The following is a 22154-nucleotide window of genomic DNA, read 5'->3' as shown; positions in this document are numbered from 1 at the left end:
CTGGGATTTCAAAATAAATATTATGGGCAAGTTTTTAAGTGTTGTTCTGACAGCTATAGTGTTCTAAATGAGGAATTTTTTTACACTCCTAAACCAGAAAAATCCTGACCTTTCTGCAGTTCACAAGATTTTGATGTAAGGCAGCAGAAATCTAAATGAAGGGGGGCACAAATCCCAGTAAAGTATCCCTGCTTACTGCTCCCTCCTTCCTACAACAGTTTAACTGGAGAATCTCTTAACACCAAGCCAAAAGAACTTCAGTAGCAAGAATCAGTTTTTAAATTCATATGAAAGCTTTATTATTTGTTCCACACACAACGTAAAAGAGATGAGAGAGTTTTTCAGACAATTCGGGGAGAAACAAGCCCTATTCACCTGGCTGCTGTGGGCTCCCACACTCCTCTTCCTCCCAGGAAATTACAAATTAGAGGAGCGCGGGGGGGGGGAGAGAAAAGCAGTAATTTATGAAAACACAGTACACCATAATTTTGCCATTTTTCTGCAATAAGGATGGCAAATGATTCATGGGGAAAAATGAAATATATTCCCCTGTCAGCTCAATAGATCCAAGATTTACAGCTCCTCGACTTGGACAGGAACAGCTCCGCTTGCATAGGAATGAATTGCAAATCAGTTAATTGGAGAGATGCAAAAATAATAAATGAATCTGTGCAAAATAAACGGAGCAGCAATTCGGGAGAGCAAACGGAGGGCAGCATAGCCCTGGGATTGTTCTGGGGGGGACAGGGAGCTCGCATGGGGACCCTGCCGGTTTTACAGATCCTTTAATTCCAGCTGCAGCCGCCGGAGAGGGGAGGAGAGCGGGGAGGCAGAGCCGAGGCTGGCAAACAAAATCCCTGGGGCAGGGAGGGGGCGTCCCTGCAGGTGATGCACAGCTCACCTGGGGACAGTGGGGTGTGTGATCCCAGCATATCCCACCTGCATGGGGAGCACAGCTCACCTGGGGACAGTGGGGTGTGTGATCCCAGCATATCCCACCTGCATGGGGAGCACAGCTCACCTGGGCACAGTGGGGTGTGTGATCCCAGCATATCCCACCTGCATGGGGAGCACAGCTCACCTGGGCAGTGACGGGTGTGTCACCCAGCCCTGCACACAGCTCACCTGGGCAGTGACGGGTGTGTGACTGCAGCACATCCCACCTGCATGGGGAGCACAAAGCACCTGGGCACTGTGTGACCCAGCCCTGCACACAGCTCACCTGGGCCATGCAGGGACAGCGGGACAGGCACTCCTGCCCTGAAGCAGAGCACGTCCCAGCAGCACAGCCCCAGGGGTGGCCTTGTCCCCAACAGCTGCCATCAGCTCCCAGCTGACACGGGAACACCCAGATATTAATGCTGCTTTGGTATTCCCCATCACATTTCTGTCCAGGCTGCAGCAGCCACACCAGGGACCATAAATCCGAATTTGTGACCATTCTGGAGAGACACCACAGGAAGGGACCGACCCCAAATTCCCATGCCTTCCAGCAGCAAAGGCAGGAGCTCGACACAAGGCAATCCTGGTGCTGCAAAATATTTGGGATAAAGCTGGTCACAGCAAACATTCTTTTCCTTACCACTTACACGCTGTGGATTAGGGGGAAATCCATAATCTATGTGGTTCCCCTCCAGTCTGGTTCATTCCCAGGTGGAGGGAGCTGCTTGTGCACCAGCACAGCTCCGTGGCAGCTGTGCCATATCCCTGCTACAAGTGTGCATTAACCCACGGAATAACCTGGAGATGATGAAGTTTGTGCTCCCACTGCCAAGGGCGCTGCTGATTCCCTGGCTGGGAAAGTGGATCTGCTCTGCTGGAGCACCCCTGGCACGTGGCAGCCCGGGCTCACCTGACACAGAACACGACCCACAGGGGCTGGGAGACCTCCCCTGTTCCCTGGTGCTGATCTGGGCCAGGATCAAACTCACCCGTGTCGGGGGCTGCTCCAGGCTGGCAGCCAAAATCCAGGAGATAAATGCATATACTGGACTGGCCAAAGCCAATGGCTGGTGCCACTGCAGCCCCAAGGGCAGGGCAGGACTCCTCACCTGCCACTGCCACCTCCTGCAGGGCCAAGGCTGCCCCCTCTCCTCAATGCCACACTGCAGAGCACTCAGTGCTGAGATAAGAGGGGACAGCATGGGAAACCCGGGTCCTGTCCCCAAACCCACCCATCTCCACCTCCTCCCTCCCACAGAAACTTCCCCAGGACAACTCCGAGGGACTTTTGCACTGCCACACAAACTGCCAGCAAAAGGAAGTTTTTTAGCCACTTTTATTGATTCATGCTTTCAGTCCTTACTCAGTTAAAAACAAGGCACATTAAATACATCCTCTTATTGCTCAATAAACGCATGCGGCTCATTCCAGATACCAAAGGTAATAAATAATGGCAGGAAAACACCAAGACAGTTATAAAAATGACAACCCAGCTTCAAACACAGCATTGAACAGCCCAGGCTGCAACAGGAACCTGACAACAAACCTTAGTGCCACGTGGAAACCTGTAGTGTGTCTGTACACGTATTTATACACCCAAACACTGCAGGGATCCCCCTCCCCACAGGTTATTTACAATACAAAATACCCACAGAAACCCCAGGAATCCTCCCTTCACACACACAGCCCCACTGCTGCTTTCCCAGCACGGCAAGGCAGTGACACCTCACAACTGTTCCACAGCGCATGCACATCACAGGGCCCAGAGAGCAAAGCCAATTCCTGCAGGCACAACGAGGGGACACGAACACTGAGAGCTGGCAGGGACTGCTGGGGACACAGGCAGGTACCCCTGCCTCTGCAGGCCCGTGCAGGGGAGCAGGAGGTGACACAAGTGCCCCAGACACAGGGCCACCAATGTCCAGGGACACACACAGCCAGGGGAACCCACAGCCACAGTCCAGATGCAAGACAGCGAAACAGGAGAGCAAAGAGCATACTTTGGGTGCAACACAGAAATCCTGCTTTCCAGGGAAGTTCAGGCTATTATTTTAACAATGCCAGTTAGAGAGGAGTGGAGAATTTCTCTTTAAACTGTACAAAAGCTGTTCTATAGTGAAAATATTTTTTCTTTACAAAAAACCTGTTCAACATTGGAAATAGTTTTTTCTTCCCGTGGCCTGGAAAAGATCTCATGACTTTTACTTTATTTCCCCTTACACTTTTGTTAAGAGCAGAATCCTGAAGCCCTTCCCTTGCCCACTGAGCCAGAATGCCTGTGTGTGGTACATTCAATTCCCTCCATCCTGCAGGACATGTGAGATCTGCCACTGTGCGTTTGGGACACACACATCCTATCCTTCACCTGAACGTTCTGGAACACAGCTCAAAAGGAAAAGCCTACAGGGCCACAGGAACAAACCCCTTTGTTCACTGAAAGGTCCTTGTGGTGCCAGATGTGCCAACTCCCCCTTCCTCAGCCCCTGCTCCAAGCACAAAGCCAGAACCTGAACAACATCTGCATCAAAAAACAAACTGAACATGCAAAAACCATCTGAACCATTTTACGAACTCATTTTAGGTCAGTCTTACCCCTTTTTTGTATCTACTGTTTTTCAACACCCAAATGTTTTATTTTTTTTTTAAGGGCTCTGCTTCTGCAGCCAGAGACAGCATCTGCACTCACTGTGCTACATCCCACCAGTCCCCAGCACCTCCATTTGTGTCTGAAGCCACTTTCCCTGTTAAAATATCCAAGGAATCCTTGCTGTTCACTCCTGCCCTGTTGGGCATCCCTGATGGATGCTATTTTCCATCAGTGGACATGGTGATACCAGTTAAATACATCAAATTTTACTCCAGCAGAAATTCTGACCCCTGGGAAGTGAAGCTTGGTTTGAGGTGGAAATTGCTCTACTCAGGGAATACAGCAGATGCCAAATCCAGCAGCAAAGCAGGTTTCCCTGCCTTGTTCTACATCAGCAGCAATGTCCCAGCTGATCTCAGCCCAGCCCAGCAGCAGGAGGACAACAGGCAGGTACAGCAGTGCTGGAAACAGCTCCAGTGAGGGCTCCAAGCTTTGGTTTTTCATTTAGCCTGCTGAAAAACAGCCTCTTTTTTTTCTAGAAAAGTTAGTAGGATGCAAAACACACACTTTGTTTTTTTCACCGCATTTGAGCATTTTAAAATTAACATTTAAGAATGTTGTGCTACCAAAACCTGCCCCATTCTACAGAGCATCAGGGTTTGCCCCAAACTTGAAGCTCTTTTTAGAATAAAACACTTTTTGCCTTTATTTCACTGCACAAAGCACCAGCTGCAGACAATGCCATTTATTAGAGGCAGTTTATTTGTGTTAACAGTGGAGAAGGGAAGCTGTGCCCAGCTCTCAGCTACATTATTACCTCGGGTGATTAATCCAGGTGTCCTGTTTTCCAGCTGCAATTTCTGAGTGGCCACTGGAACAACAGGGCAAACCCACCACCCACAGCAGGCTCAGGACAGGTCTCCAGCACCCCCAGGAGTGCTGGGTTTGCTCCTTTGGAATGGTGTCTGCCCTCCAGAACACAGCTTCCCCTCTCTTGCTCCTTGGTGAAGAGGCAGAAGCAGCTCAGAGATTTTGTGTTTGCAGAACTCAGAGCATTTAAGGGCAGGACTCACCTGCCTGGATTCACCCAGGATTCACCTGGGGTGCAAATGTTAATGGCTGGGGCAGGATTCACCCTGAGCACGGCGTGCTCTGAAGGTGAGGATGCTGCAAACGTTAATGGCTGGGGCAGAATTCACCCTGAGCACGGCGTGCTCTGAAGGTGAGGATGCTGCAAACGTTAATGGCCGGGGCAGGATTCACCCTGAGCACAGGGTGCTCTGAAGGAAAGGATGCTGCAAACGTTAATGGCTGGGGCAGGAATCACCCTGAGCACAGGGTGCCCTGAAGGTGAGGATGCTGCACAGGTGAATGGCTGGGGCAGGATTCACCCTGAGCACAGGGTGCTCTGAAGGAAAGGATGCTGCAAAGGTGAATGGCCGGGGCAGGATTCACCCTGAGCACGGCACAAAGGTGAATGGCCAGGGACGTGCTGAGTGTGCCCCCAAGCCCTGCAGCCTGCACTGCCGAGCTCCTGCCGGCACAGCCCAGCCAGGCACGTCCCGGGGCAGCGAGGAGACCGTGAATGAGGAGGACAAACGCACCAGAGTCACTTGGGAGAGCTGCCCCGGGGCCAGGAGCCCCGCCCAGAGCTCAGAGCTCAGAGCCCGCCTCCGCTGCGGTCCACGGGGATGGCCTGGCGCCGCAGGTTCTCCTCGGCACTCTTCATCAGCACAGCCAGCCTGCTGCCCGACACTCGGCCCTTCTGGATGGCACTCATCAGCTGGGGACACGGGGACGGTGTCACTGAGGGGCTGCCACTGCAGCCAACACACACACACACAACCTGCATCCCCAGCCTGCATCCCCAACCAGCTGCGGCCCCAAAACCTGGCACCAAGCTCACTCACACCACCGCAGCCAACACGCACACGCACACGCACACACACACACACACACACACACACAACCTGCATCCCCAAAACCTGGCACCAGGCTCACTCACACCACCGCAGCCAACACACACACGCACACGCACACACACACACGCACACGCACACGCACACACACACACACACACACACACAACCTGCATCCCCAAAACCTGGCACCAGGCTCACTCACACCACCGCAGCCAACACGCACACGCACACGCACACACACACACACACACACACACACACACACACACACACAACCTGCATCCCCAACCTGCATCCCCAACCTGCATCCCCAACCAGCTGCGGCCCCAAAACCCGGCACCAGGCTCACTCACACCACCGCAGCCAACACGCACACACACCTGCATCCCCAACCTGCAAACCCCAACCAACCGTGCCCCAGAGCCTGGCCCAGGCTCACCCACACCCTCGGGGGTATCAGGGACTGCCTTGGACAGGCCCGTGTGGCAAGAGGAGGGCAAGTACCAAACAGGATCTGCTTGGAAGCAGGGCAGACAACCATCATCACTGGGGTTCCTCCATGACATTTCACAATGTGGGAAAGCTCAGCAGCTGCAAAGGCTTTCTCTGGTTATTTGTAATATCTGAAGGGTGCAGCTCACAGACAATTCAGGATTTTTTTGCACTTAGGAAGAAATTGTTCCCCATGAGGATGGGCAGGCCTTGGCACAGGGTGCCCAGAGAAGCTGTGGCTGCCCCTGGATCCCTGAAGTGCCCCAGGCCAGTTGGAACAACCTGACCTAGTGGAAGGTGTCCCTGGCCCTGGCTTGAAGATGAGCTTTAGGGTCCCTCCCAGCCCACATCATGCAGGGATTTCGTGATTCCTGATCCATCACTGATCCCAGACCTGCCCTTTCCACCCACATGCCTCTCTCTGGAGAGACACTGTACTTGACTCCCACAATTCTTTCAAATCCAAATTCCTTTATAGACTTTTAAAACTAATTTGCCTCTAAGTCCTGGAAGCTGGACTCTGCTCTCTCCCAGTGCAAGCACAATAGCGCTAAGATTTTAGTTAATTCTTTTTTATCCCATGGATAAAGGCAGCATTAGAGCTGAAATTACCTGCAGCCAGCTCTGCAGAGCACTGGGGAAGCAATTGGCACTTGCCAAATGCAATTTCTTACTCCCACCGACCGCAGGAATCCCTCAGATTCCTTCCCCCCATGGGAAAAGCTGCTCATTACACCTGCAGCTGACCTGTGCACAGACAGGGATCTCCCAGCAGCAGAGGCACTGCCTCCTGCCCAGTCAGTCACCCTCCTGGGCCACCAGCCTGCCAGAGCCTGGGGCACTGTGCTGTAGAGGAATGGGATGGGCTTTAAGGACCCTTCCCACTCAAACCACCTGGCATTCCATGATTCCTCCTGATGGAACATGGGCTGGTTGCCTTTACCAGCAGTTCCAAGGCTCCCTGTCCCTCCTGTGGGCCCCATCACTCCATGGGCACCGAGCAGCAGGGGCTGCCAGGGCCCCTCTCTGCCAGCCCTCTGAGGCCCAGGCCGGCCCTGCTCTGCTCCCACCTGCAGGCCAGCAGCCCCCAGGCACAACCTGCTCTATTTTCCAACACAAACCTCCACAAATATTTGCCCAGGGCTTGCACAAGTTCTGCGCTCAAACGCAATTACTTGAAAGTTTTCAGAAAGCAAACACTCAAGTATTGGGCACTGACTTAACAGATCCATTAAAAAATTAAACAAACATTTAATGTATTTTGCTCCTTCCATGGCAACCCCAGTTCATTTCAGTGGCACCCTCGTGCTTAGCACTGAGTGCTTCCCTGGAGCAGTGCAAGGCACAGGAGAGGGCTCAGCCCTGCAGTGCCATTGATGCCTCAGGTTTGGCTTTTCTATGTTTCAGGCTCTGTGCTGCTTTAGTGTGCAGCTCTGAGCTTCACATTCAGCGTTGCTGAGCTCTGTGCACAGAGCAGGGAGACAAAACAATTCCTGCTCCAGCTGGGCACCAAGGACAAATGAGCCAAATCTCAGCCCAGGAGCACAAACCCCATGGGCTGGAGAGAGAAAAACAAGCAGGGTGGGACTGCAGGGGCTAAAGCTGCAATGGGACAATGAACTGCAAGGTGCAAATGGAGCAGAGCTGATCCCAGGGACAGACCCCGGCAGCGCTCGTGCATTTTGGGGCCGTTTTGGTTCATCTTGGGTGCAGCCCTGGCTGGGCTCTGGTGCTGCCCAAGGCGGATCCATGGAGGAGATGCTGTGAGTGAATCCCTGCTTTATTCTGGGACTCTGTCCAGCCTCTGCTCCAGGGCAGCCTGAACAACGCATCCCCATCACTGCTGCTCTGGGAGATTGCAGGAGCCACAGAGTGACACAGGTTTGCACAAACAACCCTGAAATACTCCTAAGCACTGCCTGGCCTTTGCATTCTATGGGATGATGTAGGGCTGGCAATCCCTGGTGAGCCTGGTCAGCCCAGCAAAAACACCCCAGAACACCCCCAAACCCCACAGAACAACAATTACTGGTTGTTTCAGCGCCCCAGCCAGTGTACCCAACCCTAGCTCAGCCCTGCAGAAAGGGCTGGGCTGCCCCAGTGGAGGTACCAGGGTGTCCCTTTCCAGCAGCCAGAACCCAGCTGGGCTGCTCTCTCCCATTTGAACAGGTCAGCATAAATCCCAAAGCCATTGGTTCTCCTTCCCCCCGGCTTGTTTGGTTTGGCTTTTCCCCTTCCCCCCAGTTCACTACAGCCCCTCAGCTCAATTGCTGCATTTTAGGCAAATAAATACTCCTTTTTGCTAATGCTGGACACAACCTGTGAAAATTTTCTGCATTTAGATTCAACAATGCTGCTCTTATCCCCAGCTCATCTCCAGAGAGACAATTACCATTTCCTTTGCCTTGATCTTGTTTGTTTAACTTGACACAGTGAAGAAAGGGCTGACATTGACCAAAATCCCCAGCATTAATTTCTCTCCTGTTTGGCATTCATCATTGCCACCAGGCAGGGGAGACACGGCAGGCTCTGAAATACCACCCCAAAAAAGACTCCTCAAACACCAGCCCAGCTGACAAACTGCATATACAAAGGGAGCACCCTTGGGTTTGCTTGAAAGCCCCCCAAAAAGCAGATGCATGTCATTTTTTTCAGAGAAACTGGGACAATTTAGCCAATCCAGGAATTAAAATGGGTTATAGGGCCTGGGATGGGCTCTAACTACAAGCTCATTCTTTATAATATTCAGTTTATTATTTAGTTATTTAGTTTATTATTATTACATATATATTAATAGTTATGACTATAACTATTAGGTTATTTATTTATTATTCAGTTTCTTAGTTTACTCATTTTTATAACAACTGTTAACAGCTGTGGATAATGTCAGTGTGCACACCTGTGCCAAGCACCTTCCAATGGACACCTGTATCTTTTTAAATACATTTAAACAGCATTTCTGGGCTTAAAATGCCAAATTCAGGTCTGGACTGGGGCCTACTTTGTAAATTTGACCTGTTCTTTGAGTCTGACTGGGAAAAAAAGCATTTTTTTCTGAATTTCCGAGCTGCTTGAGGATGCTCTCTGTGCCCCCTGTACCACCAGAGGAACAGTCCCCTGGTCTCCAGCCCTGAGCAAAGGGAAAAGCTCCCTAGCTGTGTGCTGTTCAGAAACCAGCCCTTCCTGGAACCAGATGAGGCACGTACCTGCAGGAACTCGTTGAGCTCCACCTGCCCGTTTTTGTTGAGATCCACCTCGTTGAGGATCTCGTGGAGGGTGTTCTCGTCCATCTGCACGCTGATGCTCTGCACACAACGAGCACAGGAGAGGGGCTCAGCTCAGCAGCCTGGCCTCAGCCCGCACCGGGCCGCTCCCAGAGGGAGCCAGGAGCAGGGGCAGCTCACCTGCAGCACACGCTGCACGTCCAGGATGGTGATGAAGCCCTTCTTGTCCTTGTCAAACATGCGGAACCGCTTCTTGTACCTGGAGGGAGGGGCTGCACGTCAGGGCTCCCCGGGCTGCAGGGACAGCGGCACGGGCAGCCCTCCTGCCCCACTCACCTCTCAATGTCTGCAGGCACCAGGCTGATCTCAGAGCTGTCTGTTAATTGATCTGTTTTCACTTTGTAGCCCATTTCGTAGTACAGGAATGTTTTAGCCGTTTCAAGCTCCTCCTACAATGAAAACACAAAACCTGAGTATCTGAGCAATAGCAAGTTCTTACGCAGGTACTTATTTTTTATACTTTACTATTAGGTTCGTTCACTTAACCAATACTTTTCTAAGGCCCCAAAATTAAGCAGATGGCAGCTGAGAAGTATCAAAAAGTTAAACTTAGGCACTTTTTACTCTTTGCAAAAGGTATCCATGCTAGTAAAGACTTCCAATTTTTGTGTGAATGCTTTCGGGTGCATCCACACCTTCAGTCACACACAGTCTGACTGTCCCTTTCAGAAAGAAATGGCCTTTTTAGGCTAGGCCTACACCTTGTCATTTTTCTCCCATTTGATATCTTAGTGTGATGATGATTTAGTGTGATCTTTAGTGTGATGATTTGGACTCAGCTGTCCAAAATCAGAAAAAAAAACCAGGGAGCTCAACACCAGGCAGGTTCTTTACGGTTACAGGAGCTTCCTTTGCTGAGGCAGATCTGTTGAAAAGTGTCAATAAAGCAAAATAACTGACAGGAATAGGACAGCAATGCCAAGCCTGTTTTCATTTCTAAGGCTGGGGAGCAGCAGGATACAGATCTTCCCCTCCCACCCCCTGGCCAATCCCCACCCATCTCACAGCCATTTTATAAAGCCTTTAGAATGAAATGCACCAAGTGCCTCATTCTGCTGGGAATAAAACATCACTTGTAGCTCTCTATTCAACCAGCTGGGATCCTTAACACAGAAACTCCTCGAGCCAAACAAAGCAGCTGGAGCTGAAAAGGGCCCTTTGTACCTTCTTCTTCTGCTCGCTCCAGTTGAGCTCCTTGGCCATGATGTCCACGATGCGGGGCAGGGCCTCGTCGGCAGCCTGCACGTTGAGGAAGGCCAGGCGCGTGCGGCGCGAGATGATGTCCACGGCCGTGCACGCGTACTCCTTCACCCCGTACACCACCTGGGACAGGGACAGCGGGGATGGCACCCTGAGACCCTCAGCAGGGCTGGGAGAGCCCCTTGTCCCTGGGACACTACAGAACCCACCTGGGGACAGGGGCAGCAGGGATGGCACCCAGAGCCCCAGACATGGCTGGGAGAGCCCCTTCTCCTTGGGACAGTTTATAGAACCCATCTGGGATCCAATATTTGTACATGAAGTACAAAATAGGCACTATATAAATATTTAATTGTGCATAGATATATTCATGTGTATATATCGATACACAAAGTGTGCTCCAGGTACAGGCACAGAAAATTTCCTTTGGCTTCCTCAAAGGAAAGGGCTCAAGCAGATGTTTCAGAGCCACTGGCCTGCTTGCCCCAAGGACAGAAACACAGAAGGCGACATGGTTTTTCCACATACCTCAGCTTCAATGTAAGGAAATTCAGATACCAGACGTTTCCCAACAATAGGCCACCTCTTCCCTGTCACCTGGGCTATTTTGGCCACCTCAAAAGCCTTGTCCCCGTAGGTGGAAGCCAGGTGCTGAGCCACCTGTGGAGAGGAAAACAAACCCACATGCTCTGAAAGCACACGAAAGACACATTTTCCTTGACCATTCCCTCATCCCCAATAACAAACAGCCTGCCAAGGGTGCTGGAGTGTGACACTGTGGGAGGAAGCTCAGTGCTGTGGGAGGCTGGACCAGCACTGCCCTGCTGTGTGTGTGCCACCAGGCCTGACAGCCCAGCTCTCCTGCCACACAGCGATCACGCTGCTGCACAGCTTGGGGGGCTCCAGGGACCACAGACCCCATGAGTCAGAGAGTTTTTGCAGGAAACAGTCAAGATTAGGAGGAAGGAAAAGGGGAAGATGAGGAACAATTACTAACTTTATTTCTGTTAGAACTATCTCTGCCCCAGCTCTCATCGGGCTCACCAGACCTTTGCCCAAGATATGTTGGTGTTTCATTTAGAGGAAGGCCAAACCCCTCTGAGGCAGGAAGGCAGGGCTCACCTCACTCTCCAGTCCGTAGTCCTGCACCAGTCTGATGTAGAGTGTGGGGCTCCAGTCCTGGGCCCCCTCGAGCTGCAGCCCCATGGTTCTGCAGGAGCCTGCCTCCAGGTTGTGCTCGCGCACAGCCGCGTCGATGGTGTCCCGGGCCATGGCACGGTAGGTCGTCCACTTCCCACCTGGGAACAGGGCTCACCTCGTTATTTGGGGGAAGCAGCAGGAACACAACCTCTTACACCCTACAGACATATCTCTGATTTCCACAGACCACAGGACTGCTGCCAGGCTTGCTCCAAGCCAGTCCCGCTGCCACTGACAGAGCAGTTTGGTCACAGGAGCAGAATTATTCCCACAGAACAGGATTTTTGCATTAAATACCCCAGGGAAGCCCAGCAGAGCTGCAGTTCTAGGAACCCCCAGTACCTGCAATGGTGATGAGGCCGCTGTCACTGATGGTCACGACGTGGTTCCGGGACAGGGACTGGGTGTCCTTGGAGTCGGGGTTGGTCACCAGGGGCCGGATGCCGCTCCAGGCTGCCAGCACATCTCCTCTTCTCACTGTGCAGAGCCACACTGAGGCACGGCCAGCCCGAGCCCGGGGGTGCCCAGTTCCCAGTGGGCACTACCAAGGGCTGCTCCACAGCCTGCTCGGCGCTGAGCAACCCCCAGAGCCCCGGGATAAGCTGGGCTATGGAATCCCAGAACCACTGATGGTGGAAAAGCCCTCCCAGCCCATCGAGTCCAGCTGGTACCAATGCCCACCTTGTCACCAGCCCAGAGCACTGAGTGCCACGTCCACGTGTTCCCTGGACAGCTCCAGGGATGGGAACTCCAAACCTGCCTGGGCAGCTGCAGCCTGAGCCCCCTTTCCAGGAAAATTCTTCCCAGTGAATCTGAACAGTCCTTACACTATATTTTATAAACCAAAATAAAGTTTGTTACATGAGTATAACATTTCCTTTCACATCTTCCAAGCTTTTCCTCTAGATTGAAGGTTATTATTCCAAGATTTCCTCTTGACAAGCCATCTTTATCCACAGCCTTCACCCTAAGTGCAGTTAGCAATTTGCTTTATACTGAAGTCTTTAGAACATGTTTTAATACAACTTTCAAATGACCGATAATTGAAAAATCACTAAAAAGGTGTAAAACACATCCCCCAAAGAACACGGAATAGATTTCCGAAATCAATGTGCTCTGCCAGCGTGTTCAAGCTGCCAAAATGAAGTGTTAATCACAGACACAAGACCCTGTATTAGGTTTATAAACTAATGAAACTACAGAAAGCAGCATGCGTGACGCTGTAATTAAGCAGCTGGAAGGTGTCCAAGCCTGTGGAAGTTGATAACCCTGGCACTGGCTCTGGCAGCAGAGACAGGGCTGTCGAGGGGTGATATGGGCAGTGCCGTCGTTATTTCAGCTCCAGCCATCTATAAACAGTAATTGCCCAGGAAAACCAGCACAGGCCCAGCTGGGCTGAGCCAGAGGGACTGAACACTCCTGAATGTGCTGCTGGAAAACACGTGGGAAACCAGGGAATGGCCTGGCTTGGGACAGACCTTACAGCCCATCCCATCCTGCCCTGCCATGGCAGGGACACCTTCCACCATCCCAGGCTGCTCCAGGCCCTGTCCAGCCTGGCCTTGGGCACTGCCAGGGATCCAGGGGCAACCACAGCTGCTCTGGGCACCCTGTGCCAGGGCCTGCCCACCCTCACAGGGGAGAATTTCTTCCCAATATCCCATCAAATCTCTGTCCTATTCACATTGCCATTTCCCTCCCTGCTCTCCTGCGCTTCCAACACCAACTGCTGCTCCGGACACCCAACAGGAGCTTCCCTGGACACTTTCAGAACTTTATACAACATGCAGACATCAATTCCTCAGGAAACAAGGAATCGATCATTTCCCATCTCCAGACAGCAGGTTTTCCTAAACCCAAGTATGTTACAGTGTTCCTGCCTGAGTGGTTCTCAGACTTATTTCAATGCTGCAGCAGAAACACAGCAGTACAGAATAATTTAAAGAAACCAAACCCTCAGTCTGGAGGGAAGACGGCTGCCCAGGGCAGTGGTGGAGTCACCCTTCCTAGAGGTGCCCAAAACAAAAGTGGATGTGGCACTTGGGGAGATGTGTTAGTGGTGGTGCTGGCTGGTGATGGACTGGATGCTCTGGAGCAGCAGCAGCAAACGCTGACACCTCAGCCCACCAGTTTGGGACGGCCAGATGCCAAGAGCCACAGCTTCAGGCAGCAGCACATTGTGCCCCAGGCTGGCATGCCCCCCAGGCTGCAGTGCCCCCCAGCCCCTCCCAGCAAGGTCCCCCCAGGTTACCTTCCACGTCGGGGCCCAGGTAGTTGCGCACTTCGCACAGGATGAAGTTGATGTCCTCCTCGGTGGGGATGGGGTGGGCAGTGACATCCGTGGGGCTGTCTGTGGTCCCTGCAATCGTCATCTTCTCCCAGGGCAGGAAGAAGATCACTCTGCCATCGCTGGTGGCTGGGTCCAGCAGCCCCATGTTGTCAGGGCTGGAAGAGAGGAGGGGTCTGGCTCACACCAGAACAGGGGGTGGCACCTGGGGCTGTCCCTGCACCCCCAGTGCCCAGGCAAGGACTGAGACACAGCATCTGCTCCCAGGTAAAGGGGTCAATAAATCAACAAATAATGGATTTCACGTGTGGCCGAGACATGGCTTTAAACAGATGTCCCAGCAGGTTAGGGAAACAAGGCCTGTGGATGTTTTTATGCCATAAAATCACAGTGATTCCTCCAATCTGCCTCCACAATAAAGGTGGAGCAGGAGGGGTGAGGGCTGGCGACTGAAAGGAAAAGGAGAATAAAGAAGAGAAATGAAGACATTTAAGGAATATCCTTGCAGTGACACTAAGCCTGAGTTTGTCACCACCTGCCACTTGAGCAGGAAGGAACACCCACAGACTCCCGAGGGATTTGGATCAAGGAACGTGCTCTGAGTGCTTCCAGCTCTGCTCCTGGGAGGGGAACTGTGCTTTGAGGGAAAAAAGCAAAAGGGACACTCGGTGGATGCTGCTACTCAGGCATTTTTAATTCCTTCTGCCAGTGCTACAACAGAATGATTCAGTACAAGGATGAAAAACCGTAGTGCTTTGGATAGATTTTAATTAATGTATCAGGTTTTTCTGGTGTAATGTAAGAAAGATATCCACAGGTACAAACCCACTACCTCCTCATGGCTTATTAAAAAGCTCTGCTTGTATTTCAGAAAACAAAAGGCTTTTATAAACTCTTCAAAGTAAACAGCTTTTATGTAGGAAAACATTGAACTTCCCCTTTTTTCGATCATTTTTCCTTCAAGGACTGATGCTGACTTTCATTTAAGGTGCTGCAACTCCCTTTACAAACATGTGCAGTCGGGTCAGGGCTCTTCAGGCTGTGCCCCTGCTCCTGAGGCACAGGGAGCACATGGAAGGAGGGCAGGAGATGCAGATTTAGGTGCCAGTTATGGACTTCAGGGGGGAATTATTCAGTGGACTCAAATCCTAAGGCAGGCAAAGGCCTGCTTGGGTGGGATTTACCTATTCAAGCTGAATATTGCTTTTTTAGGAAGTCTGAAGTGATTACTGAAGGGAAGTTGGCAATATCTGGCAAGGCTGGGAGAGAGGCTGAGAATTTCATAGCTAGCGTGTATATTAGACCCATTTTAGCTGATATTTATAGACAGCTTAGGCATATGGTGGCAGAGGTACAATCTAATAGGGGAAGTCAACACAGGTTTGGGAAAGGTAAATCACCTCAGACAAATGATTACTTTTTAAAATGAAAAAGCTGTTGATTTAGAGACAGAGGAAATCAGAGGTTTAATATACAGTATCAGAATTTAGAAACTTCATAGACATTTTCTTCAAAGTATGAATTTTTTTATATGATTTCATAAAAACTGCTGAAAACAAGGAAGATAAACAAGCAAAGACTTCCAACTAAGTTTCCCCACAGCACCTCTGGACTGAAGTGTTTTAGATTGCACAGCAAGTGCTGAGAAAGGCTGGAGCAGTTTTTCATATGCCAGTTATTTACTGAATCACTGATACCAGCTATCCTGGGAAGCTCTCTCTCCATGCCCTTTGCCATGCTTGTTCCAGCTTATTTAAATAACTAAAGAACCACCCAAACAAATGCAAAATAAGGTGTTTTGCATCAGAAAGAAGCATCTTAACACCCAAATACTGGCCTTCCTGAGGCCTCAGGAGTCATGCTGCTGCACACCAGGAATAACTCTGAAACAACACGATTTTATGAGGCAGGAATTCCTATGATTCTCCCATCCATGGATGGGAGAAGGAGGTAAGAGCCATGTAGCTGCGGTGAGATTTCTCTTTAAAGATGGCTAAAATAGGCAAATTGAGGATTGGAAATTCCAGCATGAAGCATATAGCAATGCCTTTAAAGAGAAATGCAGAGGCAAAAGGTCTGGGAGATCCATGGAAGGTCTTGGATCCATGGAAGACCTCCAGCTGAAGAAACATTTGACCAAAGCACCACAAATGCAGTTAAATAACAATATAAAGTGACTTTCCATAGAGAAGTGAGGTGCAATTTTACCTGGAATGTGGAATGCAGAGCAAAGAGGAAAATTCCAGAAAGACAGAAACATCTGAAATTGGTCAGAAGGGAGAGGAAAAAGCCTTGCCTTCACAGACACTTTCCAGGCAGGAAGCCTAATTAATGAGGGGAGGAATTCTGGGACTATTAATGAAGGACTTCAATGAGTAAGAAACCCATGGGGAGTGAATGCATTAGGTTAACATTAGTTTTACAAAATCTTGACTATATTTATAACTAAAACCCTATAGATGTTAAAAAAAAAATCATTTGTGTGACTGTGGGCCAAGATCCTGTAACACATTCACAGGGCACACATGGACACGGTGAAATGCCAACCCTCCTGTGCTGAGCAGTGTTCCTTGGCACCACGAGAAGGAAGGCCTGATGCAACCAAGATTAAATCCCACGAGTGTTTTCTATTTAGCAGACAGTTCCCTGCTTTCAGCTATCCCACTCCAAGGAAATTCAGTGCAGTGTTATCTTATCAGCTGTGCTGTGGAGGCAGTGTGTGGGCAGATACTATTTTCCAAGGAAAGTAATGCCCACATGCTGACATACACCGGGGAACATGGAGAACAGGAATTCTCCACATTTCCAATTAAAATTATTGGGTTATTACAGAATAAATAAATCAGAGCTCTCAAGCGTATCCAGCCATCTTCTACTTTGAATTTACCAAGTGAGTCCAGGTTCCAAAGCCTTCCACGTTTTTGTGTAGGGCCATAAACCTAATCACACACATCCTTCTCCTGGCATATGAGGAAACTGGGATTACAGCCCATTTCTCCACATTTTTACTACTTTAAAGCAGCTATCAGGTCATTTTACCATTTTTCATGGAGAAAGACACAAAAATGAAAAAAAAAAAAACCCAGAAGAGAATGCAGGGGTGATTGTACACCAGGCCAAAAATGCCTCAATTTTCCAGTGTGTGGTGGTGTCCTGTTGGGACAGCTCTGGCAGAAGCACCCCCTGGTGCACTGGAAGGCTGAATTCCCATTCTGAGAAGGGCTGAGGAAGGCATTACTGCAAGGGCACTGTATCAACACAAGTGGGCTAAGTCCATAAAGGGGAATTTCCATTAGGATGCTAATGACTTCAGGAACCAAAGGCAATATTTGAGTTCCGACTGACAAGGCTGGCTCGGGAGAAGGGGATTTGGCTTTGCACAGCAAACAGGGAGAGGAGCAGGAGACTGCAGGGAGCAGAGTGCCATGGGAACCTCTCCTGGAACACGGAGGGCACGTCCTGGCCACCAAAACCCCCAGGGGTGGGCACGTGGGCCTGGGGCCACAGCAAAGGTGGTTGTGCTACTCTGAGCTACTTCTATTGCCTGTGACAGTAATTATCATTAGTGATTACACTGCCCATCCTCTCACTTACTCTGTGCTTCTGCACTCCTGTTTTCTCTCGCACAGCCACATCCCGGCAGAGTCACTGCACAGGGAGTTTCATATGTGAAGGCAGGCAGTGGAACAAGATGATCTTTAAAGTCCCTTCCAACCCAGACCACTCTGAGATTCCATGATTTAACAGGATAAGAGATTCTGTAGGAAGGTGCAACCTCTCTGGAAGGTTTTACATGCTCCCTGTTTCCCTGAGGGGGTGACCAAGCAGCAGCACACTCAGCTGAAAGGCATCACCGAAACAGGTGCTTTCACACCTGGGGATGTGCTGCCTAAACGCCTTCTGCTTCAGCAGGAGTCCTGCCTTGGGCAGCTCTAACTAAAAACTACACGGCTTCAGTCTGTTCTGAAGAGATGAAATTGTTCTCCTCACCGGCACAGCGCCAGGATCCTCTTTGAAAAACACAAACAAAAATCAGAGTCAAACTGTGCACGGTGAGCTGCCGCAGAGCCAGCGGTGTGCCTCTCCCAGCTGATTTATTCAGCAGCAGCAGCAGAGATTACAAATGGTGTCACACGGGCTGCAGGCTCCCTGTGCCTCACCTGTAATAACCAGGCATCACGATATGCACGCCTGCACTGGGCTGACAGATGTTGGGCACCTCCTGATCATCCATTTTGCGGACTGAGTCTGTGAAAGGTCCCGTGGCATTGATAACACACTTGGCTCTGACATCGAACTCCTTCCCTGTGAAAGAAAACAGTATCAATCACAGACACCATTTGTTTCCTGCTCACTGATGCTCTTTGTTATTCATCTCTCTATGAACTCAACCTACTGTAAAGCGTACCCTGTGCGTCTGAACACAACAGCTGGGACGGGTTCTAAAAATTAACCAAGTGTTCCTCCAACACCAGATTTGAGAGAAAATGTTTTAGAGTGGAATCCCAGCTTATCTGTAAGGGCAGAAGAGAGGCAGGTGGGGTGGAAGTTGCTCAGCTGAAATCTGCCTCTCAAGAAGAGAGATTTCAGTCTCAGCCCACAGACTCGGTAAATGGGATTACTACTGTACAGCATGGAGCCTTTTACAATGTCCTCTTTGCTTGACAGAAGGGCTGGGATGCCAGGCTCAGTCTGGCCTGCCAAAACACTGGGGTTTGAGTGAGAAATGTGACAGAAGTGGAAGCTGAGTGACACTAATAGCACGGCCCAGAAAGATGGCTCCTGAGCTGGTTCAGGGCTGTTTGCAGACAGCAGTGGCCCCGCTCCTCCCTCTCATGTTACCCCAGAGTATCACTGCCCCCTGCAGGGCACCCCACAGAGCCCACTCACCTGTGAGCAGTGGGACCCTGCACACCTGACTCACCTGTGAGCAGTGGGACCCTGCACACCCCACTCACCTGTGAGCACATCCCTGTAGTGGGACCCTGCACACCCCACTCACCAGTGAGCAGTGGGACCCTGCACACCCCACTCACCTGTGAGCACATCCCTGTAGTGGGACCCTGCACACCTGACTCACCTGTGAGCACATCCCTGCAGCGCAACCCACAGATCCTGCACACACCCCAAACCCTATACAGACCCCATACACCCCAGACTCACTGGTGAACACATCACTGCAGTGCACCCCGCAGACCCCACACACACACCCCAAACCCCCCACACTCCCCAAACCCCAGACTGACCGGTAAGCGCGTCCCTGCAGCGCACCCTGCAGACACTTCATACACACCCCAAACCCCACACTCACCCGTGAGCACGTCCCTGCAGCGCACGCCGCAGACCGCAGACACACACCCCAAACCCCACACACACCCCAAACCCCACACACACCCCAAACCCCACACACACCCCAAACCCCAGACTGACCGGTGAGCACGTCCCTGCAGCGCACGCCGCAGACGCGGCCCGTGTCCGAGCACTTGAGCAGGTGCCGCACCTCGGTGTAATTGGCGGTGGCAGCGCCGTAGCGGGCGGCGGTCAGGGCGATGGCCAGGTTCATGCGCGCGTCGTTGTGCTGTCCTGCAGGGAAGGGAAGGACAGCCGTCACCCGCAGCACGGCCGGCGCCGCGGCAGCGTGTCAGCACGGATCTGTCACAGCTGTCCCTGTCACATCGCGTACCGCTCACGGCCGCTCGCTGCCGGGCTCTGCATGCACGGCCGGGCCGGGCCGGGCCAGGCCGGGGGGGCACCGCCGCATCCAGCGCGCCCCGCGGGCTGGGCCTGCCCCATGGGCTCTGCCTGCCCCACACGGGCTGGGTCTGCCCCAAGCCTGCCCACGGGCTGTGCCTGCCCCACACGGGCTGGGCCTGCTCCACACACGGGCTGGGCCTGCCCCACGCGGGCTGGGTCTGCCCCAAGCCTGCCCACGGGCTGTGCCTGCCCCACACGGGGCTCTGACTGCCCCACGCGGGCTGGGTCTGCCCCAAGCCTGCCCACGGGCTGTGCCTGCCCCACACGGGGCTCTGACTGCCCCACACGGGCTGGGACTGCTCCACACACGGGCTGGGCCTGCCCCACGCGGGCTGGGTCTGCCCCAAGCCTGCCCACGGGCTGTGCCTGCCCCACACGGGGCTCTGACTGCCCCACACGGGCTGTGCCTGCCCCAAGCCTGCCCACGGGCTGTGCCTGCCCCACACGGGCTGTGCCAGCTCCACACGGGCTCTGTCCACCACATAGGCTGTGCCTGCCCCACGAGCTCCGACTGCCCCATGCCAGCCCCACACGGGCTGGGCCTGCCCCACACATTGAGCCTCTCGCGGAGGGTCTGCACTGCTGCACTGAGCAGCACACAAACCATGCCTGCCTTTCCTTTATCATCCTGCCCTAACTCGGTACCCACACCCAGGATTTTGACAACACAACTGGTATTAACCAACAAGTCTGATTACCAAGTGAACACATGACACTCGACATCCTAAACGTCCTTTTAGAGACTCGGCCAAATTTAACTGGGTTTTTTTTTTTTTTGTATATGCCTTTGAACTTCCCAACATATAACATAAAAGCAACCAAAAAAGAGAAATAAGTGGACAAGAATTAATGAAGGATTCTTAACACATATCATTAAAGATTTATTACTGAAATTCCCTCGTTAAAGAAAACCAAGAGAGAGGTGGAGGGACTGTGAGGGGAAGATGATTAATTACTCTGAAATACTGGTTTCACCTGAGACTTTTCCTATTTATTATTGCACTGAAGTTGGAGGCCTGGATGCTGGCTGGAAAGAATTACTATACATTGAAGGGGCCAGGCTCTGTGTGTCCTGAATAATTAATTTCCGAGCAGGCTAAACTTCCTGAGGTTCACTTCCCCACCTGCTCGGACCACTCCTATCACGGACTATACTGAAAAAGTGATAAATTTGTAATAGATACTGTAGGTGATTTATGTTGCCAGCATTCCCAGCATTTAGTATAAATGGTTTATGTAAAGTTTGGTCCTTCGGATTCTGGCTGCGCAAATCTCCAACCCCTGTGCAAATCATCTGTTCCCAGCTAAAAGGGCAAAGTTATAAAGATGGGATCAATGGCCTCGCAAGCACCACCTCCCCTCCCCAAACCCCTCATTCCAACCCAGCCCCGGCTGTGCAGTGCCATCCGTCTTCAGCTATGAGAAAAAAAGTTACACAAAGTGTGCAGAAACAGCAGCATGATAAAGCACCGATGAAGAAACAAACAGTAACTCCAATTCCACTCAGCAAACAATGCCCAGAATCAGCTGCAACAACGGAAGAACAGCAAAACAACTGAGCAAGATGTCAGGAAAAGTTGGGGATGCTCCATCACACGAGATGCACGAGAGGGAACAACCATCGGTCAGAGCTGGCAGGCAAAGCTTTCAGTAAATGCACGGGCCCTGCTGCTGCTGCCATGGCAGGGAGGGATAAATGACCTTATGAGGTTCACCTCAAAGCTGCCCACTTTCAGGCAGGGCTGAGAGAAGGTACAGCTCGTGTGCAAAGGGAGCGCTGGGTGAAAAAGGGACAAAGGACAGCGACAAGATGCGGAACAGCAGCTGCTTCCACACAACAACAGGGATTCCAGAGGAACCCAGTGCTCAAGGAAGGACTGGATGTGGCACTCGGTGCTCTGGGCTGGATGATGAGGTCACAGCTTGGACTGGATGCTCTCGGAGGGCTTTTCCAACATAAATGCTTCAGTGATTCTGTAAGCCAGGAAACGCTCCCCTAGCCCGTGGCCAGGGGCTCTGAGGAGCTCATTGCTCTGGAGACATCCCCCTTTCCCTGGGGCTGAACTGGGCCAGCCCGAGCCATGGCACCGCAGGACTCAGCTGTCACACACCATGCAGCACCCCCCCTGAGGCAGGGCCCCCAAAACCAAACCCTGCTGTGCCAAACCTCAGCACAAGGGGATGTGCTCCCTCCTTGCAGCAGGACCCTGGGGCCAGGGCGTTCAGGCCCCCCAGCCTGCTCCTGCCAGCAGGGCCCCAGGTGGCACCGACACAAACCCCCCTCCTGGGGTGCCCTGGTGTGGGGATTCATCACATTCAGCACGACCCCACTTCAGCCAATATTAGCTCTGGTCTATGGAGCCCTGACTGTTTAAATTTGGCGAGTTTGCCTCTTCCCAGATTTGTCACTTATTTGTCCAGAGCAAAAGCAATCCGGAGGAGCCAATCAGCAGAATAAATAATGTGGAAATGGGTAGCTTCTATAA

At 51.7% G+C, this 22154-nt stretch overlaps 1 protein-coding gene across 2 annotated transcripts in view; it reads right to left on the bottom strand.

The window, feature by feature from the left end:
• Window positions 1-2277: 2277 nt before the first annotated feature.
• GPD2 (glycerol-3-phosphate dehydrogenase 2) overlaps window positions 2278-22154 on the bottom strand; it is a 47947-nt gene continuing 28070 nt past the window's right edge. For both annotated transcript variants that reach the window (XM_059476141.1, XM_059476142.1), the window contains 11 exons: window positions 19345-19497; window positions 18075-18219; window positions 13879-14072; window positions 11970-12104; window positions 11550-11725; window positions 10956-11087; window positions 10392-10550; window positions 9504-9616; window positions 9348-9426; window positions 9150-9248; window positions 2278-5312 (listed from right to left, as the gene is read on the bottom strand). In XM_059476141.1, coding sequence (XP_059332124.1) covers window positions 5190-5312; window positions 9150-9248; window positions 9348-9426; window positions 9504-9616; window positions 10392-10550; window positions 10956-11087; window positions 11550-11725; window positions 11970-12104; window positions 13879-14072; window positions 18075-18219; window positions 19345-19497 — 1508 coding nt within the window. In that variant the 3' untranslated portion in view covers window positions 2278-5189. The remainder of the gene's footprint in view (window positions 5313-9149; window positions 9249-9347; window positions 9427-9503; window positions 9617-10391; window positions 10551-10955; window positions 11088-11549; window positions 11726-11969; window positions 12105-13878; window positions 14073-18074; window positions 18220-19344; window positions 19498-22154) is intronic.

This window comes from Ammospiza nelsoni, chromosome 7 (assembly GCF_027579445.1).
Source record: "Ammospiza nelsoni isolate bAmmNel1 chromosome 7, bAmmNel1.pri, whole genome shotgun sequence".
Classification (NCBI taxonomy): Eukaryota; Metazoa; Chordata; class Aves; order Passeriformes; family Passerellidae; genus Ammospiza; species Ammospiza nelsoni.
This window is presented reverse-complemented; position numbering and strand designations above follow the sequence as displayed.